General features: G+C 35.0%; 1 protein-coding gene across 2 annotated transcripts in view; it reads left to right on the top strand.

Annotated features, from left to right (window-relative positions):
- The window catches only part of LOC145245723 (ATP-binding cassette sub-family B member 10, mitochondrial-like), a 97824-nt gene that overhangs the window by 53074 nt on the left and 23833 nt on the right, over positions 1-20917 (top strand). Inside the window, exons 9-13 of one of the 2 annotated variants that reach the window (XM_080107266.1) lie at positions 4170-4249; positions 9108-9288; positions 12734-12777; positions 13073-13107; positions 15546-16199. In XM_080107266.1, the coding sequence (XP_079963392.1) occupies positions 4170-4249; positions 9108-9288; positions 12734-12777; positions 13073-13107; positions 15546-15774 (569 nt within the window). In that variant the 3' untranslated portion in view covers positions 15775-16199. Of the gene's footprint in view, positions 1-4169; positions 4250-9107; positions 9289-12733; positions 12778-13072; positions 13108-15545; positions 16200-20917 lie in introns of those variants that run through there. The other variant, XM_080107265.1, reaches the window with a different exon arrangement.

Here is a 20917-nt window from a genome sequence, read left to right as displayed (position 1 = left end):
TTGTATGGCATTACTGGACGAATACTTAATATAATTAAGTCCTACTTAAATGAGAAAAATCCAGGTTGTCCTTACTCGTACTTTAAAACAACACAATATAAATGCGGGTGTGCCCCAGGGGTCGATCCGTGGACCTTCATTATTCTTGATATTCATAAATAACCTCCTTGATGAAATTGTCTCTGAGATGAGCATATTTGCTGATGACACCATACTCTATAACAGACATAAGGAGAAAAAGAATGAACGCATATCTAAAGAAATGGCAGAAACTCTAGAAGACGACCTCCACTCTGCAGTGGAATGGGGACATAAATGGATGGTAACATTCAATGCTACCAAGACTAAACTTCTTTTCCTTAATAATTACAAGAAACCTTCTCAACCACTGATAGCTAATGATACGTTACCTGAAAGTATATCTTCAAACTCCTCTGTTTAATGTTCACAGGGAACATGGATTGGAACAGATACATTGAAGGCATTGCTAAGGCTGCTGTAAAGAAGGTGGGCTCTCTTTACGGTGCTAGAAAGATACTTATGCCTGAAAATATCCTGTACCTCTACAAGGCCACCATTCACCCATATATGGAGTATTGTCACATCTTGAGCTGGTGCATCTGCTACTAGTCTCTCACTCTTAGACAAAATAGATTTGCCAATCTAATAGGTCCCGCACTATTAGCTAGGCTTTAACTTCTGTCCCATCGAAATGTTTCATCCCTCTGCCTGTTTTACAAGTATTTTAATAGAAGGTGCTCTGATAGACTTTAAGCCCTTGTACCCCCGCGACGTAAATACTCTTGACAAACTTGGCAAGCAGCTAAATCCCGCCCCTGCATTGTAGAGATCCCTAGATGCCAGAATATCTTCTACTCTAATAGTTTCTTCCCTCAGACTGTTAGACTTTGGAATTCTCTCTTGGGTCCCTGCTTCCTTACAATCCTGGATATGACCTTAAACTATATCCGATGGTGAGGCCCCAGCTTGCGGGCTTTGGGAAGTGTGGAGCCACCCTTTAATTGCCATTGCTCCCAGGTCCACTCTGACCCGGAGCGGTAGTACCTGTTAGGGTCCCAACTATGGGTTAAATAGAAACCGACTAAAAAAAAAATAAAAAAATAAAAAAAGCAAATATACTCTATTAAAAAAATTGTTCTTCAAAATCTTTGGATTCGGCATTAAATAACCTGAAAAGAGTTGATATGCTGTAAAACAATCAACCAACCAACCAACCAACCTGCTTCCTTGACTGTACTGACATGCAGGAGTTTAAGTGTAATATAAACAGATATCTTGCTACTCAACTCCCTCCATAGTATCCCTGCAAATCATGTCCCCGATAGTAGCCTCCTACATCAAAGTGGCACCGTGCCTTGTTTGGGGTGAAAATGCAATAAAAAATTTTTTAAATATCAAAGATTTATCTTTGGAATGTGATTTTCACTTGTGCCTAATACTATATAAGCACCAAAAAAAAAAAAAAAACTTATCCCAGAAATATTGTAAAGTATGTCAGTATTGAGGTTTAGACATTAAAATCAGTTTCCCCTCAAGTTAGAAGACAATAATCAAAATCCGCGATCGTGTATTAGTAGACATAGAATTATTTAAATGTGTTTAATGAGTAAAAAGAATTTATCAACCATAAGAACTTTGGCAATTTTCTGCATTGATTTATAAAGTAAAGGACAAAAATTTTACATTTTATTTAATTACTAGCAGGACCCATGTACCTGCATTGCCCCGTGGAAGACCCAGAACAGAATTGGTAAAGGATTACCCACCCCGAAAAAAATAAAACTTCGGTTGTTATTAGGGGCTACTGCCAGCTCTGGAAAATAGCGGATCCTGGCGGACATAACCCAAATGAAATCATGTGGCTTCCACAGTCGGGCATTGTTTGGTAGTTAGTGCTGTATTGAGGCATTTACTGGCGGACTTTGGGTGGCTTTACAACTGTCACTGTCAGTTCCTGGCATGGCCACCATTGGACTTCTCTGAAATTAAATCAATTGTGTTTACAGTCACTTCTTGTTTTTAAATATCAGGACCTGTCATCTTGTGATGGGCACAGTCATCCATAGTCATTGCTCTTGTAAGGTTGTTAATGTTGCTTTATGGCAGTGGTGGTCACTGTTGGGCACTGTTGTTTTTTGGCTGTTACTGCTTTATTGATGAATATATTCTGTGCATTTTTTTTTTTTTTTTTAAATGATGTTGCAATTAAATGTAATATTATATGGTATGCAAATAATATTATTAATAATAATAATAACTTTGTGTTTTTGTTAAATTGTTAGGTGAAAGTACTGAATAGTCATAAAGTCCTGGTCCATATTCCACAGTAGCACATTTGAACCAAATAGACTGTAGTTTATGTAAGACACCTAATCAGATTGGCATTAAAAAATATTAGACTAAACAATACATTATTATATTTTTTGATAAAAAAAAAAATTAAAAATAAGACAAATGCCAAACTGTTACGGTTAAATGTTTTTAATATTTTGAAAACCATGCTATTAGTATAAACTGTATAGTACTTGTGCTTGAACAAATCCTTTTCATGTGTAAATAAAGAAAATGTGTAAACATGGCTGCCAGTAATGATTAACAAAAATAGGGACTCTACTTTGTTTAGAGGAACACGTTTTTTATTTGTCGAATACTGATAAAAACAAGTGTTGTAATATTAACAGTAACACAACTAACAATGATGATAATAGTAATAAGCGTAATAGCATTAAAAATATTTAGTCAATATCTGAACTGTAATGTCTACAAAAATTATATAACAGTAAATGTAAAAAATAAGAAAAAGAATAAATGCTACGAATTTAACTGAATTTACTGAATAGTTATAAGAAGCAGATGCATGTATCCAAATTTTTTTTTTTTTTGCAGTGATCACCACTTATCAAGGCCCGGAAGCCATTCAGGGATAAGGGTTATTGCAAGTACATTACGTTAGTGTGGAGATTTGATGAAGTGTTTAATTAAGGGGGCGGTTCATTAGGAATTTGTTAACATTAGACTTGAAGACATCCAAGTTGTAGTCCGGAGGGAAGCAGGCAGACGGAACAGAGTTCCACAGGCGTGCAGTTCTAAGAAAGAAGCTTTGTTCATGGAATAAGCACAGAACAGAAAATAAAACTGCTAATAATAATAGAAACAATAGGAATAATAGCAAAAATATAAACAGTAATAAACCAAATACAATAACAATAATAGTATTATTATTTAGCAATGAAAATGCTTTATTGATATGGAGGCAGAGAAGCTGTATAAAATCCTGTTTTAATGGTCTATCTGATGAGGAAAACATCTATAGAGCTAAATGTATAATGTTGCTAGTCTAAGCTTCCATATATATATATATATATATATATATATATATATATGACTGTTTCTGGTATCATAGGGCTAAGTAAGACTGTTAAATAAACCTGGTGATTTTGAGGTTTGTGGGAGGAGTAAATTCAAAAGAGGGGAAATATTTGTTACTACCTACATGGGATTACACAGCTGAGATAGTGCGGCAAGGATGGCCCATTATAATTGTTTTAGAATGGAAACAAAATGTGTATTTTAGCTTGAAAAGATGCTGTGGTATTATCTTGGAATCGTTAGTGCAAAATATTTGTATACGAATGGCCTCTTTGGTTGCCTGTAAGTTGAATAGTTAAAGGAGGAAAAATGTCACTTTATTATATATAGAGATAATTTACAAATTATATATTTGACCTTTCGCCATTTTTCTGCACTGCCATCCCAGATTAGTGTTGAGGTTCATGAATGCTACATTTTTGTATTTTACCTGCTGTAAAAAAAAAAAAAAAACTTAAAAAAAAAAAGGTACCTTTTGTTAATCTGAATACTAACTCTAAAAATGACTATGAAAAATCATATGTATATAATATATTTAAAACGATGTATTAAAAAATAATTCTTCTTTACAATATTAAGATATTTTTGTTTTATTTTATGTATCGAAAGATCGCCAAAACGTTAACCAAAATAAAAACCGGGTTTCATTTTCATAAAAGTTTCGACTTTTTATTTAAAAAAGTCGAAAGATCCTTTGTTTTTGACAGCCATCTTATTTTTGAAAAATTTCAGGTTAGCAAAGATGTATTTATCCGTTTCTTTTCTTTTTCGCACAATAGGTTGTGTAACTGTTGATGGCCACGATATTACTACTTTGGATACAGTTTGGTTGAGAAACCAAATCGGAATAGTCAGTCAAGTACGTATTTTAACTTCCATGTTTTTTAAAAATTTCACTGAAGAAAATAAGTTTAAATGTCTTCATTTTATTTCCTTATTCAATCTGGTTTTATTATTTTTAATTCGATTCTTTAACACATTTTGTTTAGAGACAAAATGCGTCATTTGTAAAGGAAAATATATTGCATAGGTTTTCAAGCTCACAAATATTTAAAGTTATACTCCTCTCATTGTTTCTTTGTTTCTCTTACTGTCGACTCCTGTTCCCCTTCAATCTCTAATGCTTAATCTCTTTCCCTCTCCCTCTCTCACTCTACCTCTCAATCTTTGTTTCCACTTACCCTCTACATCTCCCTCTTCACTCTCACTACCCCTCCCTCTTCCCTCTCAATCTCTCTTGGGCTCAGTCTCTCACTTTTAATCTCTCTCCCACTTTTTCTCTCCCAACTAGTGTAAGACTTTGTTTTCTTATCTTTTCTCATAAAACTGACCCTCTCAACTATTATCCTATTAGTCTCCTTCCCCTGTTCGCTAAAATCTTTGAGACCTTGATTAATCAAGCACTAGTCCACCACCTAACAAAAGAAAATCTTTTATAGCTCTGGATATAGCCAAGACCTTTGACAAAGTCTGGAACAAAGGGCTGCTAATGAAAATTAAATCGTACAGTATAAATGGACGTATACTAAATATAATTAGATCCTTCTTAAACCATAGGACCATCCAGGTTGTCATTGATGGACGTACATCCAAGCAGCATAACATTAATGTGAGAGTGTCTCAGAGGTCGATCCTTGGACAACTATTATTCCTGATATTCATTAACGACCTCCCTGATAACATTGTGTCCGAGATGGGTTTATTTGCTGATGATACAATGTTCTATAATATGCACGAGGGAAGAATGGATGTACATAAATCTAAGGCAATAGCAGAATCATTGGAGAATGATCTCCAGACTGTAGTGGAATTAGGCTGAAAATGGATGGCAACATTTAATGCTAATAAGACTAAGCTGCTCTCCTTTAACAATTACAAGATATCTCTCCAACAAATGATATCTATGACAAATAACACCCTACCTGAGAATTCTTCCTTCAAACCCCTTGGATTAACATTCACAGGCAATATGAACTGGAATAAACACATTGAGTACATTGCAAAGACTGCTGCAAAGAAGGCGGGTTCCCTATATTGAGCTAGAAAATACTCGTACCTGAGAGTATTTTGTACCGCTACAAGGCCACCATTCGCCTATGCATGGAGTATTGTTGCTACATCTGGACTGGTGCATCTACCACTAGTCTCTCCCTCTTGTATAAAGTCAAAGAGTTTCTAATCTAATAGGTCCCACTTTGTCAACTAATCTCCAATCCCTGTCTCCTCACCACAGTGTAGCATTTCTGTGCCTGTTTTACAAATATTTTAATGGAATGTGCTCTGATGAACTCATTGCACTTGTGTCCCCTTAATGTACATATCCCTAACCGGTTTAAAAACAAAATCACACTCTTTCACTGTGGAGGTTCCTAAATGCCAGAAAGCTTTCTATTCTAATAGTTTCTTCTCTTGAACAGCTAGACTTTGGAATTCCTTTCCTGCTACCTGCTTCCATGATTGTACTGATATGCAGAAGATTAAATGTAATGTAAACCAATATCTCAATCTTTCATAGGCATTGTCTCAAAAAGTAGCCCCTTGCATCTCAGTGGCGATATGCTTTGTTAGGGGTGAACGTGAGTAAAAAAGAAATTGTGAAATACTCTTTCTTATTTGGAAGTTTTCAAGAATGTTTCTGTCTCAACCTCTCTCTGTCAATGTTTGTCTGTTTCTCTCTCTCCCTCAATGTTTGTTTGTCTCTCTCTCTCTCCCTCAATGTTTGTTTGTCTCTCTCTCTCTCCCTCAATGTTTGTCTGTCTCTCTCTCTCTCCCTCAATGTTTGCCTGTCTCTCTCTCTCCCTCAATGTTTGCCTGTCTCTCTCTCTCCCTCAATGTTTGCCTGTCTGTCTCTCTCCCTCAATGTTTGCCTGTCTTTCTCTCTCCCTCAATGTTTGCCTGTCTGTCTCTCTCCCTCAATGTTTGCCTGTCTGTCTCTCTCCCTCAATGTTTGCCTGTCTGTCTCTCTCCCTCAATGTTTGCCTGTCTGTCTCTCTCCCTCAATGTTTGCCTGTCTGTCTCTCTCCCTCAATGTTTGTCTGTCTGTCTCTCTCCCTCAATGTTTGTCTGTCTGTCTCTCTCCCTCAATGTTTGTCTGTCTGTCTCTCTCCCTCAATGTTTGTCTGTCTGTCTCTCTCCCTCAATGTTTGTCTGTCTCTCTCTCTCAATGTCTGTCTGTCTCTCTCTCTCTCTCTCTCTCTCTCTCTCTCAATGTCTGTCTCTCTCTCTCAATGTCTGTCTCTCTCAATGTCTGTCTCCCTCTCTACATTGTTTTTTTCTGTCTGTCTCCCTCTCTACATTGTTTGTCTATCTGTCTCCCTCTCTACATTGTTTGTCTGTCTGTCTCTGCATTGTTTGTCTTTCTGTCTGTCTCTCTTAATATCGTACATCTCTCTCTGCCTCCCAATGTCCGTCTGTCGCTCTCCGCTTCTCCCTCTCTCGTTCTCCCTTTCCATCTCCATCTCTCACTCTTTATCTTTCTCACCTGGTATAACAAACATATTTTACCTCATAAATCAACATTGCTTTTATTTCGATTTGGAATTGTTTAAAAATTAATATTTCGGAGATAGACTCCATCCTCAGAATTTTATACGTTTTTTTTCATCGCAACAATGTTAAATTGTAAAGAATCTGTGTGTTGTACATCTGCAGTGTTATTTTTTTATGCCAGAAGAATACGCTTGTGAGTTGTTTTCCATGACAGAAGCATTGTTAAAATTTAAAAAAAAAAAAAAAAATGGTTGATAGGCTGTAAAATAAAAATGAGCAAATCCGCACCATGAATAAATATTTAATAAAAAATGAACCGCATAAAAAGAAAAATTTCAGGATGATATGACGTGTAATGTGAGTCTTAAGTATATAGGCTTAGATCTGATGACTTCAGAGGAAGATTCAATCTGAACAGGATATGAAAAAGTGTGCAGAAAAGTAAACTTTGATAATATGGCTGTGTTGAAAGAATATCTGAGAGTTTTGGGGTTCATAGATGTAGAACAGTTGAGGTAGCATGTTCAGTTCAGAGGAAGGCCAAGGAAAACATGAGGAAGTGATCAGAATGGATTTAAGCAAAAACGGGATAGATAAAGACCTGGCCAGAGATAAGTTAGTTTGGAAGTCAATTTGTTAAAACTATCCAACACATGCTAGCATGTAAAACGGACATTAAAACAAACGATGATGATAACAATGCAACTCTATGAAGACTCTAAGGAGTGTTCACCAGTACATAAATGCAGTTCTAGGTGGTTCCGATTTTGGAACACTCAAGAAAGTTCAGTAGCTTGGCCTTGATCATCTATATGATGAAAGTTTGATACGTGATTCTGGTTATTCCATTTCCACAAGTGCTCCACAAGTAAAAGAAAAAAAAACAAGGAAAACAATTCAAAGTCTCCGGGGGGAAATGTGTGGTGCGCGCCCCACGCTGTTTCTTTTCTGGCACTAGGGTAGGCGCCCTTTCCGCTTGCTGTCTCCTGTAAGAAAATAACTCAAGTGGACTATTCAGCTTCATAGTTAAGTTATAAATCCCATAGATAATAAATAAAAACTTCAGTTATCAGTTCTTGTTTTTCACAAGAATTATATTATCAAATAAAACTTCTAACTACAATGTTTTGGTATTATTACACAGTGGAATTAACTTCCAAACACATTTTAAGCAATGCAAATATTTACAGTTGAGTGTATAGTTAGTTAAAAAAAAATAAATAAAAAAAATAAAATCTATCTGCAACGAACGCTCTTGTTTTTTATTTTCTCTTTTAATATTCCCATCACCTGGTGATCAGTGAGAGTGAAGGTTATCAGGCAGCGTGGGGGAGGAGGTGTCGGCAGTTGGGCACTAGTTTAGATTCTGCCAAAATTTGCTCGTCCTGGTGTATCAATCAATCAATGATCACTACGTAATATTCCATTCTTCATCAATTGGTCACTGCCACATTACGTAATCATGCAATTTCCTAATGACAAGTCCTCATGCTGAACCAGTTCTGGTTCCTGACCTCGAAAGTCAAGTGGGGAATGTTTCTGTCGAACTCTGGAATTTGGACGGAATTTTGAAGGGAACCCTTTGTTTACTTCACAGGGGTAAAAAAATAACCAATTCTCATCTTAAAAATTCAGAAACGTAATGAAAACTTTTTAATAATCCAAATAAAAAATCTGATGGATTTTGTTTTGATGACAAAAAGTAAATATGATTTAAGAATGGTATTCACCACAAACAAAATCTTTTGAGTTTAAATGAAAGAAATCTACATTGAATAAAACAATCGTGTTTTGTGCATTAAAATTTGTGCCAAGATTTTGATGGGATTGGCGCAAATTTAATAACCGTTCTGTCAATTGTGTTGTAACACAAAAAAAAAAGCAAGACCGCAAAGTGACTCCGTAACACGCTACAACCCTCTCCAATGATTCTCATAACCGTCTGTCTGCATTCTCCCTGCAGCCTCCTTTTATGCAGTCAAGCAGAGAGATTTTGCGGCACTTTGCAAGACTTAGTTATAAAAGTTGGGAGTGCCACAATCTTGATTCTTTCTTCCCTCCCCCTGACAGCTTAATTTCACATGACGTACACACATATGGACGCTTTAATGGTGAGCTATTTGCTTGGTTTCCACAATTTTCTCTACATGTTTTAAAGGAAATGGTTGATTAGGGTTGAGCAGAATGATTGCAATAAAAATCTGTATATTTTTTTTTCTTCTTCCAAGGAGCCAACCCTATTCTCGTGCTCCGTAGCTGAGAACATTGCATATGGACAACAAAATCCTGAAAATGTTTCAATGGGCGACATTGAAGAAGCAGCTAAAAAAGCCAATGCGTACGACTTTATTCAAAACTTTCCAGATGGTTTTAACACTCTTGTCGGAGAAAGAGGCACGATGCTTTCGGGTAAGTAATTTGAAATTAAACCGAATTTACTGAATGAAAATTGTGTATAATGCAAGGGACGAAGGCATCAATTGTAGCTTTGACAGATTGCAAGATGCGTATCAGGGTTTTAATAGATGCAGCATCTCTACACCAAACAACTGATGCAGGTATGTGTTCGATGCTTCAACAATTCTAACAAAAAATCTTTCCACAAAGATGTTGCGAGCCTGTCTCTGCTTTATCATTATTTTTATGACAAGTGCTCATCTGAGCTCCAATCTGTGCTCCTCTTGCCAAATTTCCATGAAAAACACTCGTCTTGCTGAAACTACTATCAATAATTTTCCTTACTCTTTATCTGTGCCTAATCCTAAACCTGGATTCCATGAAGAAAGCTTCTTTCTTAGAACTGCATGCCTATAGAACTCTGTTCCATTTCCCTGCTTTCCAACTGACTACAATATGGTTGTCTTCAAGTCCAACGTAAACAAATTCGTAATAAGCCATCCCCTTAAGTAATCCAATTTACTAAATTTCCACTACTATCAATTATCACTATACTGTCCCATTGACTACCGTACACTTACTAAAGCTTATCCTCGAATGGCCCCCAGGCCTTGATAAGTGGTGATTCCTTTATAAAAAAAGAATAAATAAAACAAAAAAGTCATGGGAGCTGTACTTTTATTTATTTTTCTTGGTCCCCTCCCTACAAAAGAGGGATTGGACCTAATAATTCACTACCATTCGTCTGTTTGCACTTTTCTCAATAACCACTCCTTGGATTTTCTTTTGAAATTTTGCTCAAACATTAGTCATGGCGAAAGTAAATTTTTTCCAGAACAGATTTTCCGGGATAACTCTGGTTGCCCCCATAGGGGGCATTATAGGTGTAAAATTGTTCATCTGTTCATCTGTTCGCACTTTTTCTCAATAACCACACCTTGGATCCTTTTGAAATTTTGCACAAACATTAGTCATGGTAAAAGTAAATTTTTCACTTGTGGAGGGGGACCCCGTATGCTCAGCTTGTTAATTCTGACATTATAGGCATTCCCACATGTATCAGACACATCGAGAGCAAAAAGGCGCTCTCATTGGTGAGACAGTTATTTTGTTGCCATTTACCAAATTTTGAATACGACAGGTGACTAATAATCTAATCATTGCCCATTTCTGAACAGTTTTGAGCAAAATCAGGGTTCTAGGTTGGTGTTGCGAATTCTGTGGTCACATCATAGCTGTAAACCGTTTTTTCTCAATGATGCAAGTCTGGTCAATATCAGATGGGTGACCATTTCAGATTACCAGATGCTGTATGTAAGAGGATGTTGTCATCTCCCCTCACTAAAATATACATGTGACGGTGAGATCATGATTGTGGATTTAATATTCTTGGTATGGAGTCCATGGCATGAATAATGCAGTTAATGTGGCACTGAGTTGAACACAACTTGTTTGTGCCAAGGAGTGCAAAGGGGTCAACAAAGGTTACTGATGTCATAGATCAATCCTAGGACTTCCGTTGACAGAGCGTGTACCTATGTTGCGAGACAGATCAGTGAGTGTATTTTGGGTGGGAGTGGTTAACAGGAATTACAGCCCCCATACATATACTAAATAGAAATGCTCATGGGGATTTTTTAGACTTCAATTGAGAGTTTAGTCAGGCAGTTCATCAAACTAGAATGCAGTTTGCGAGATTGGAAGAAAACTGGTCATCAAGGAAATATGAAGAAGAGAAAGAAATCAGAATTGAGTTGCATATGGAAAACCTTTCCAGAAAGTATGACAACTCCATGAATGAAGGCAAGCAAGAAACGCATGTTTTTTTAAACATACATTTTGGTTCTAGGTCAACAAGATGAGACAAAAGAGAACAGAAGGAGAAGGTACAACTTTCATTATATCCATATATGTTAGACGCACTCGTACACACATGAAAGAATGGCACACACAAAAAGACACAGTCACAGTCATGTCACAGTTATGTAGACACCACAGACAAAGAATTTATACACATCATCATCATCATCATCTATCCACCCCCTCACACACACACACACACACACACAGGTACATGTATCATAGTAATTGGCACTCTGATACATTGTTCTTTGGTTCATTCTGTGTGATCTGAAGGCCATACAGATTAAAGAGTAGAATTAACAAAATGTTATGAAAATGGCAACAACCAGGTTGAAGAAAACATCCTCTCATAATATTATTCCTCATTCAACTGACAATCCACCCATCTCATCAACCATTTTGATCTTGCTAAGTGATGACTTGTTGTTGACAACCGTCCATCTCTGGAGACAATGGTGCAGCAGTGGAGCTACATAGCCTGGGCACGGTGATATGGGAGGATAGCTGTTGCCCGTGCAGCAGTCCCCCCCACCCCCACTTGCGAAGCCAAAGGATCCAAGGGAAAGACAGTCGATACAGCTTGGCTCTAACTGCACCACAGGAGTTGCCAGTTATGACAATATAAAGTCAGGCCGCCTTAGAGACTCTGTTTCTGGATTTTCTGTCAGGGTTTACTTTTTTAGCCTTTCTCCTGATGGGGTAATCCCACAAGGCAACACAGGTTTTGAATCAAAGTTGCCTTCTCTTAGGCAAGCTACCATCCAAAGTTGACGAGCTCCCACCCATCAAAAGTGACTGGTTTTAAGGCACCAGTGGACCATCTTTTCTCCTTTTCTCAGTTTAAACAGTTTTGCTGGGCTTAGTAACTAAACCACACAAGAAAGCCAGAGGCTGGACTGAGTTGTCAGAGGCTATTTGAGACTCGCATCATGAGGGCATTTTTTAGGGAGAGAGAGCTTATCCCACTACCACCCTCGACAACCTTTGAAAGTTGTGAATAATTTGTAAAGAAAAGAAAAATCTTACAGTCAAATTAATAATGTACTTTTATTATATGACATAACAATTGATATGTCTCCCCCTCCCCTTAGTTTTACCTCAAGTGGTAGTACCTCTTGTTCACTGTTTTTTTTTTTTTTATTAAGTCACCTCATATCAAGGCGCAGAGGCCACTCGAGGATAAGGGTTAAAGAGTGTACAGTAGTCACTGAAACAATATAGTGATAGTAGTATAAATTTGGTAAATTGGATTACTTAAGGAGAACGACTCATCAAGAACTTGTTTACATTGGACTTGAGCTAATCTGTTGCATGTCGGACATAAAAAAATTTGGTCTGCATTCCAATTTGCATCATGAATAACGAGTTAAGACATGACGTCCTGAAGGATTTCTATGAAAATGGGTTGACATACTGTAAATCAAAGTGACACATCAGATATTTACACCATAAATATCTGAAGATATTAAAAAGTTGAAATATATTAAAAACTGTCAGCAAAATGTCTATTAAATAACCTGAAAAAGATTTATATGCCAAAAACCAAACAGCCAGCTGACTTTTTGTTAATTTCTTTGGGTTTTTTATTTAATAGGAGGACAACGTCAAAGAATAGCAATTGCTCGTGCTATATTAAAGGTTTGTGCAACATTTTCTTTATTCTTTTTTACATAAAACATGGAAATTGTTTTTCAACAAATAAAACGGTTTTTACTTATATCTCTCCTTACCCTTGCAATTTATTTGCAAGAAAATTTAAAGAAAAAAATAGCTAAATATCTTGTTTTATTGTATTTTTCTTGTTTTTCTGTATTCTATTCAAGATATCATAACAGTTAAATAACCTGAAATTGTTAGTTATCTCCCCTGTTTAAACAAGTCTGTTATTAAATGCAAACATCTATTGCTCTAAGAACTGTTCATTTCTTTACAGAATCCACAAATTCTGATTTTGGATGAAGCTACAAGGTCAGTATCACCATCATTATTCTAATTAACATACTTGTTTAATTATAATCTGAAAACTACAAAAGCCTTGAAATTCTAAGCTTTTCTCCTTATGTATTAAATCTTGTGTTGGCACTATTCATTCTTGTTGTAAAATGCCTGGTCGCTGTTCATAAGCAAATAATTGTTAAAAACTGGAACTGATTTTGTGCATCATGTGAGGTTCGGTCACCGGCAAAATGAGAAAAAAAAACAATAGCTGTTGAATCTTATATGCTGGTGGGTCTCGTGAAGTGACAAGATTTCTCATTTCCTCGAGGATAAAAGGCCCGTTTTTGAGAGATGGAGTGGGGGGCAATTTAGACTTGTGAGCTTGGACAGCAGTGAGACACATTTTTAAATGAAAGTACAGAATAGTTAACAATTTATTATTTAACCACAATCCCTTGAATACTTCAATAGTCAACATTTTGTGTTTATTAGATCTGTTAAAATTTTTTTCAACAATTGAAAATGGAAATTAAATAATAATTCATGTTTGAGATTTTATTTCTCTTTAGTTTGCGACTTTAGTCATCGTCAGGATAAAGAAATGACTCCAAGCATCTCCTTTATAAAAATAGGTTGGACTCCCTAGGTTTAACTACTTTACTAGAGAGAAGACACGAGAAGCAACTTAAGATGTTCTAAATAATTAATGGGATTTAAAATCTTTTTTTGCACTAGTAATTTATTAGCGGCAAAAATATTATAAAAACTTAAGATAATCGAGATATCTGTTTACATGACATTCAAACTTCTGCATGTCAGTACAGTCACTAAAGCAAGTAATTGGGAGGGAATTCCAAAGTCTAGAAGTCCGAGAGAAGGAGCTATTAGAGTAAAAGGCTTTCCAGCATCTAGGGACTTTTACAGTGAAGGGTTGGGATTTTGTTGCTAAACAGGTTTGTCGGGGGTATGTACATCATGTGATGAATTCATCAGAGCATGTTACATTAAAATACTCGTAAAACAGGCACAGGGATGTAACATTGCAACAATGCGACAGAGGTTAGAGCTTAGTTGACTGAGCAGGACTAAAATAAATGAGTATGCTGGATAGAAAGAGTCACTCTTTTTCTAAATGTTCACAAAAATGTTAAGAAATATCCGAAAGTGGTTGACTCAACATAGAGTAAAAGATGGTGAGAAAAAAATGCTTGCATATATATATATATATATATGACAGATATCTATGCCTTTTTTTTTTTTTTTTTTTTTTCAAACCTAATTTAATCCCAGAACTAAGGCATAATTCAGCATATATTTTATGTTATTAAAGTAAATACCAGAAAACCTTGGAGAAATAATTGTTGATTGATTCATTTTTTTCTAATTTCTTCTTGCTTTTATTTGCCTCAAATAGGGCACATTGCCTCCTAACAGTAAGGGACTATTGTGACGGGAGCCAGATTTGATTTGAGATAATATTCACCCAGGATGAGTTGAGCTAACTCCTCCCATAGAATACACAGCATTCTGGAAACTCTTATCTTTACATCATCAACGCTCTGATCCCCATCTGAAATCAATTGAAATGGATGGCTCTCGTCTAGGAGAAGCCCCATGTTTTGACAAGCTTCTGGGTTTGTCCTTTACTCCTGATCTGAAATGGAACATGTACATCAAGTCTGTTGCCAAGGTCGCTGGAAAGATGGTGGGATCCTTCTACCGCTCCAGAAGATATCTCACTACTGATGCAATTCTCTATCTATATAAAAGCGAAGTATGTCCAAGGATGGAATATTGCTGCCATATCTGGGCAGGAGCTGCTAAAAACAGCCTATCCTGCCTTGACAGAGTACAAAATAGACTTCATGGCTTAGTGGAGGATGCCCTTTTCTCTACCCTGCAACCTCTCTTCCACAGAAGAGACGTTGCGAGCCTATCCTTGTTTTATCGTTATTTCCATGGCAGGTGCTCGTGTGAACTCCAATCTCTGGTCCCCCCTCGCCAATCCTTCACGAAAAACACCCGTCTAGCTGAATCCACTGTGAAAAATTTCCCCCACTCTTTATCTGTGCCTAAATCAAAACGTAGATTCCATGAACAAAGCTTCTTTCTTAGAACTGCACGCCTGTGGAACTCTGTTCCGTCTGCCTGCTTCCCACCTGACTACAACTTGGATGTCTTCAAGTCCAACGTTAACAAATTCCTGATGAACCGCCCTCTTAAGTAAACACTTTAAATCTCCACACTAACGTACTGTACTTGCAATAACCCTTATCCCTGAGTGGCTTCCGGGCCTTGATAAGTGGTGACCACCGTGTAAAAAAAAAAAAAAAAAAAAAACTTACATTATATATACCCATTCTGAACTCCTGACAATATAACATTCTTTTCAATATTAATTCTTTTTCATTTAAAAAATTTTTTTTTTTCCAAAAATTCTTTTCAATTTTTTTATTTTTTTTGTCAAGTGCTTTGGATTCTGAAAGTGAGCATATCGTCCAAGAAGCGTTGGAGCGTGTGATGGTAGGACGAACCGTGATTACAATTGCACACCGACTTTCAACCATCCGTAATGTCAACCAGGTTGTTGTATTGAATGAAGGTGTTATTGCTGAACAGGGAAGCTATGCAGATTTATTAAAGATTCCAGATGGAATATTCAAGCGACTTGTCGAACGTCAGACATCGACAACCTGAAGTATCAATTTCATGAAATTTTGTTTAGTGTATGGTTGGATTATTTTTAGTGACAGATTTTTTATTTTTGTACTTGTGTAGATTGGTGATCTTTTAAAATAACGCATTTCAGGTGAAAACATTATTACGTTACATACTTAGGTGTCATGTCAAAATTAGTATCCAGGTAACCTTCATCTAAATAGATACAAAATTGGTGGAGGAGTTTGGTAGAGTTTTCAAAGGTCAATTCGTTGAACTTTGACCCCTTGACAGTCGAAAACCAATTAAAGATTTTCCAAAATCTCAATACTCCTTATGTAAAATCTCGAGTCTGTAGACTGAAAATTGACAGAGTAGTTTGGTAGGGAAATGTACACACACACACACACACTTTCACAGATATATAGATTCAGTCAAAATTATCCATTGTCGAACTCCTCAACATTAAGATCGCTAAACATGATCATTTTTATTTTTACTTGTAATTATTTTTCTGCTGGATCATTTTTTTTTTTAATTTTCACTTGAATGCGTTGGTTTATCTACACAAGCACGATTTTTTTTTATTTATTTATTTATTTTTTTTTTTGTTTGTTAATTTATTTCAATAATCTTTTGATTCTTTATAATCATAATAGTATGAAGAACAAAAAGCGGATCTTTCCAAAAATAATTCAGTTTGGGGTGTAGGTTCACAAATAATCACAAACTCATAAAATCCTTAAGAAAACCTTGAAAATCTATTATTTTGAAGAAAGGTGTGTGTGTGTGTGTGTGTGATTGGACTAATAGATAATGCTGCAGACTCTGGAATTAGCCATGTCACATTCAAATCGTATCACATCTGTCGTAGGCATTTATGAGCAATCACACACATTAACTTACTCGAGCTGTTGTCATAAGACATAAGAATTAGACAGTGTCAGCCAATTTGCTGATTTCACCAAAATTATGTCCCACAATTTTTTTTTCTTTGTGTCATTTCCATGATTGTTTTTCAAATAAATATGAATATTTGTAAACTGATTCCCCCTCCCCCAAATACAGATCTTGGTGCTTCTATATTATAATAATGAAAAATATTGAATTTCAAGTAAAACAAATAGTACCTACATAATTGTCATGTCGCAAATAGTAACATATCCAAAAATTATTGAAAAATGATAAGGAAGAAATTAATTATTCATGAAAAGCCATTTGTAAAGTCTAGCAATTTAGTTTCAAAATCTATTGACTTACGTTGGAGAGTTAACAGGGAGGCAGGTAATAAGTTTAAATTTTCTCATATAAAAATAGCTGATTGAATTTAAAAAAGAATTAAAATTCCAAACAATTTTAAAAAATATTCAAATTGTTTTTTTTTTTTTTCTGAATAAATTCTGCCTGTTTTCAACTGAGTCATTTCCTCCTTTTGCTTACGTCACATGACCCAATGTCTGACCCAGCATGTAATCTTATCAAACTTTTTCTTTTTTACTCTTATCGGAACTGTTTTTCAAGAATAATTAATTTTCTACCTTATCGTTTTCTGTAATTTTTGGATATGTTACTATTTGTGACATAATTCCGTAGGTACCATTTGTTTTACTTGAAATTCAATATTTTTGTTATTTAAATATAGAAGCACCCAAATCTTTATTTACTTCTATCAAAAAATTTCACATATAAATTTCTTTTTTTTTTTTTTTTTTTTTTTTTTACATAATTACTTGAAAAAAAAAGTTTACACATATTTGTATTTATTATATTTAAAAACAATATTTTGTATTAAAAAAATGTGCAAAAGAAAACAAAACAAGAAAATGGAACTTAATTGGTCTGGTCGCCAACTTAACTAACCCAGTCTATTTTCTATGACCTGTCATGACGAAGACAATATACAATGGCTAGAGTCAGTTAATATGCACGATTGCACGTTTTCTCAATTTCCTCCCAATAACTTGTGCTAAATGGATCTTGCACATCATATAACCCACAAAAGTAAAAATCTGACAAACAAAATTCGTCAAAATACGGAAACTTTCAAAATTCTGTTTCATTTCATTTTGCGTTTATTCATTATAAGCAAATATTTTTGTAGACTTATTTTTTTAGAAAAGGATTTTGATGTAAGCGAATTGGTCAATTTTGTCGGATAATTTTATGATTACGATAAAACGGTTTTGGACAAATATACTAATCATTTTTGTATTGTTATGCTCATAGATGTTATTGTTTCACTACGTTACGGCCAACTCATCCTCTGGCCTTCTTTAGGTGATTAAGACAGATTAGCAATGTTGAGTCTTGAGTCTCACCACGTTTTTGGCCACCTAAACCTCTGACCTGCTTTGGATAGGACTAAAACTGCTATCTTCAAGCAATGCTCACTTGGAACTGTAGAGATTCAATGCCTGTATCCACTGCACCATGTGCTCCGAAGACTATGAAGATTATGACGTAACAGTCCGCAAATAAATAAATAAATACACAAATTACTCATCTCAGAAGATTCCAATAAAAAAAATAATACGATAAAATAATTTTGAACAAAATAAAACTAATAATTTACTTGAAAATATATTTTACTTCAAATAAAGTCATGTGATTGAATGAATCTAAGGAATTCTAAATTAAAGCAAACTTATTTTTCATCCATTGATTAATTGTCATGCCGCAATAATTAACATATTAAAAAATTATGAAAAACAATAAGGTAAAAAAATTGTTAATGAAAATAGTTTTCAAAGACAATTACCGAAAAATTGAGTTTTGCTTAAAAAAAAAACAGTTCTAATTGTTACAAGGGAGGTAATTATTTTTTGAAAATCTTATAAGTTTTGCTAAATTGACCCAACTAAAGTGTCAAAACTTGTTTTTTACTTCGCTATTTGCAGGGGCAGATAATTTCACGTTTTAGCATTAGTTACTTCCCTTGGCTGACACCTAACATTTTTGTTATTGTTATATACATACATGTTATATGCATTTAAGAGCCATGAGATTAGTTGAAACACACAGAAAGAAAAAAATAAATTTGTAAAATTCCCAAAAGTAAATAAATCTGAAATAATTATAAAGTTTCATATTTCATTGAATTTTTTTGCATCTATATTGGAAATAATTGCTTTGAGTAATTTCATGAATAAAATCTTTAACGATACTGTGTCAAATGGTTTCCTCGACTTCTATAAAATTCAAAATGTTAAAATACAACTACAAAATGAAAAAATTAGACTTATATAGCCACACATGCACACACGTTCAAGACTTTTTTTTTTATGCAAAATTAATTTGGGATTTTCTAACATAGATTTGCATCAAAATGTATCCATATTTACTTGCCTCCCCACGAAGACAAAGCTAAACCATAAAGTTGATTTTTAATGTTGGAGATATCCAACTTCCCTAAAGGAGGCACTCTGGATGAGATGAAGCAATTAAACTGTGTGATTGTAACTGAATTTGATTGCAGTAAAAAGCTACAAAGGACATCGCACTATTTTTATTACCAAACGTGGACAATGATAAATTAAACAAATTTGCTGAAAAATTGCATTAAAAATTAAATTTTGTTTTTCAATAATCGCATTTTGTTAATTTACTGGTTGATGTCATAGTTTTTATAAATTTTAGTTTTTCATTTTTTATTTTCTGTTTGAAAAACAAAGTTTGTTGTTTATTAGATTTGATATAATCCTGTTGATTTGTTGAACAGTCAATCGAATCACTGAGATGGGCATGTCACTGCTAATCTCCAATGTTGTCAGGTCAGTTCGGCTATGAAGACAGGAGTGGTATCATTAAAACGAGCAACTTTGTGTTCCAGGATTTATTTTTCTACATAAATATCGTTCTCAATGCACTTTTCTCAGGAATTCAATGACACATCTTTGCTTGTGATGCATGTCCATGAAGGATTGTTTTCTTAAAGTCCAACACTATCAATATCTTCAACAGAGATGAAACTTTCAGGTTTTGAAGGCATAAGTTCAGTTATGACCTCCATGTAAAAAAAAAAAAAAAAAAAAAAAAAAAAAAAAATCATAATGCAATTTGTAGTCCATTCTGAATAAATAAAAATAGGAGGCATTACTTTTGGAACACCCCTTGTATGATGTTTATGTAAAAGACTAATTGTCTGAATTAGTCAAAGCAATCTTTATCCTTGTCGATTCTAATACTCGACAAAAAAGGAAAAAAATTTCTTTTACATCAAAAGTTTATTTTTTTGGATGATATTTTGAACTTTAATCGGATATTTTTTAACAGGATTTAAATTTTACTTCATAGAAGTTTTTCATTCTGTGAAGATCTCAAATTTTTATTTTATATTTAAAAAATTTTTTTTTTATTTACTGGAAATCACGTGACGCCACTTGACGTAAAGCGATAAAGAAAAATGAATATCGCAAATCTTGAAGATACCAAGACTATAGGTCGGAGGAACAATTTTTTTTTTTTTTTTAGCTTGGGAGTCACCATTTATCAAGGCCTAATAGCCATTCAACAATAAGGATTAATTAATGTAAGGTGATAGTATAATAAGCATTAATGGTGTAAATTGGGTAGAATTTAATTTATTTATGGGGACAGCTCAACAAGAACTTGTTTACATTGGATTTGAAGGCTATGAGAAGCAGGCCAGTGGAAGTGTTCCACAGGTCGGCAGTTCTAAGAAAGAAGCTTTGTTCATGGAATCTGTATTTAGATTTAGGCATAGATAGAGAATGGGGGAAATCATATATAGCGGTTGTAGCTAGTTGAGTGATATTTTTGTGAAAGTTTGGTAAGGAGGGAGGGGCTGTAGATTGGAGTTCAGTCGAGCACTTGGCATGAAAATAATGATAAAGCAGAGATAAGCTTGCAACATTTCTTCTGTGAAAAAGATTGCACGGAAGAGAAAAACGCATCATAGAAAAGGTTTCAAAACCGGTTTTGAATTCAATCAAGACTGAATATATATATATATATATATATATATATTCCATTCACAACGGTCCTTCATGTCTGAAGATGACTAGGCAAAGGCCCGCTGGATTATCCACTGGTGTTTAAGCTCTCATAGTGTGGAACATCCTTTCTCTTGTTAATCAGCCGGGATCGTGTCTTCGGAAGTGTCTCTGCTAGGCTGGGACCTCTCTCGTTTTCTCAATCAATACTTTCCCTTCGTATAGACTGC

The sequence above is a fragment of the Euprymna scolopes genome, chromosome 23 (genome assembly GCF_053919585.1).
Source record: "Euprymna scolopes isolate OS-2025 chromosome 23, ASM5391958v1, whole genome shotgun sequence".
Taxonomy (NCBI): Eukaryota; Metazoa; Mollusca; class Cephalopoda; order Sepiida; family Sepiolidae; genus Euprymna; species Euprymna scolopes.
Note: the sequence above shows the minus strand (reverse complement) of the source record. Positions and strands in the feature narration are given on the sequence as shown.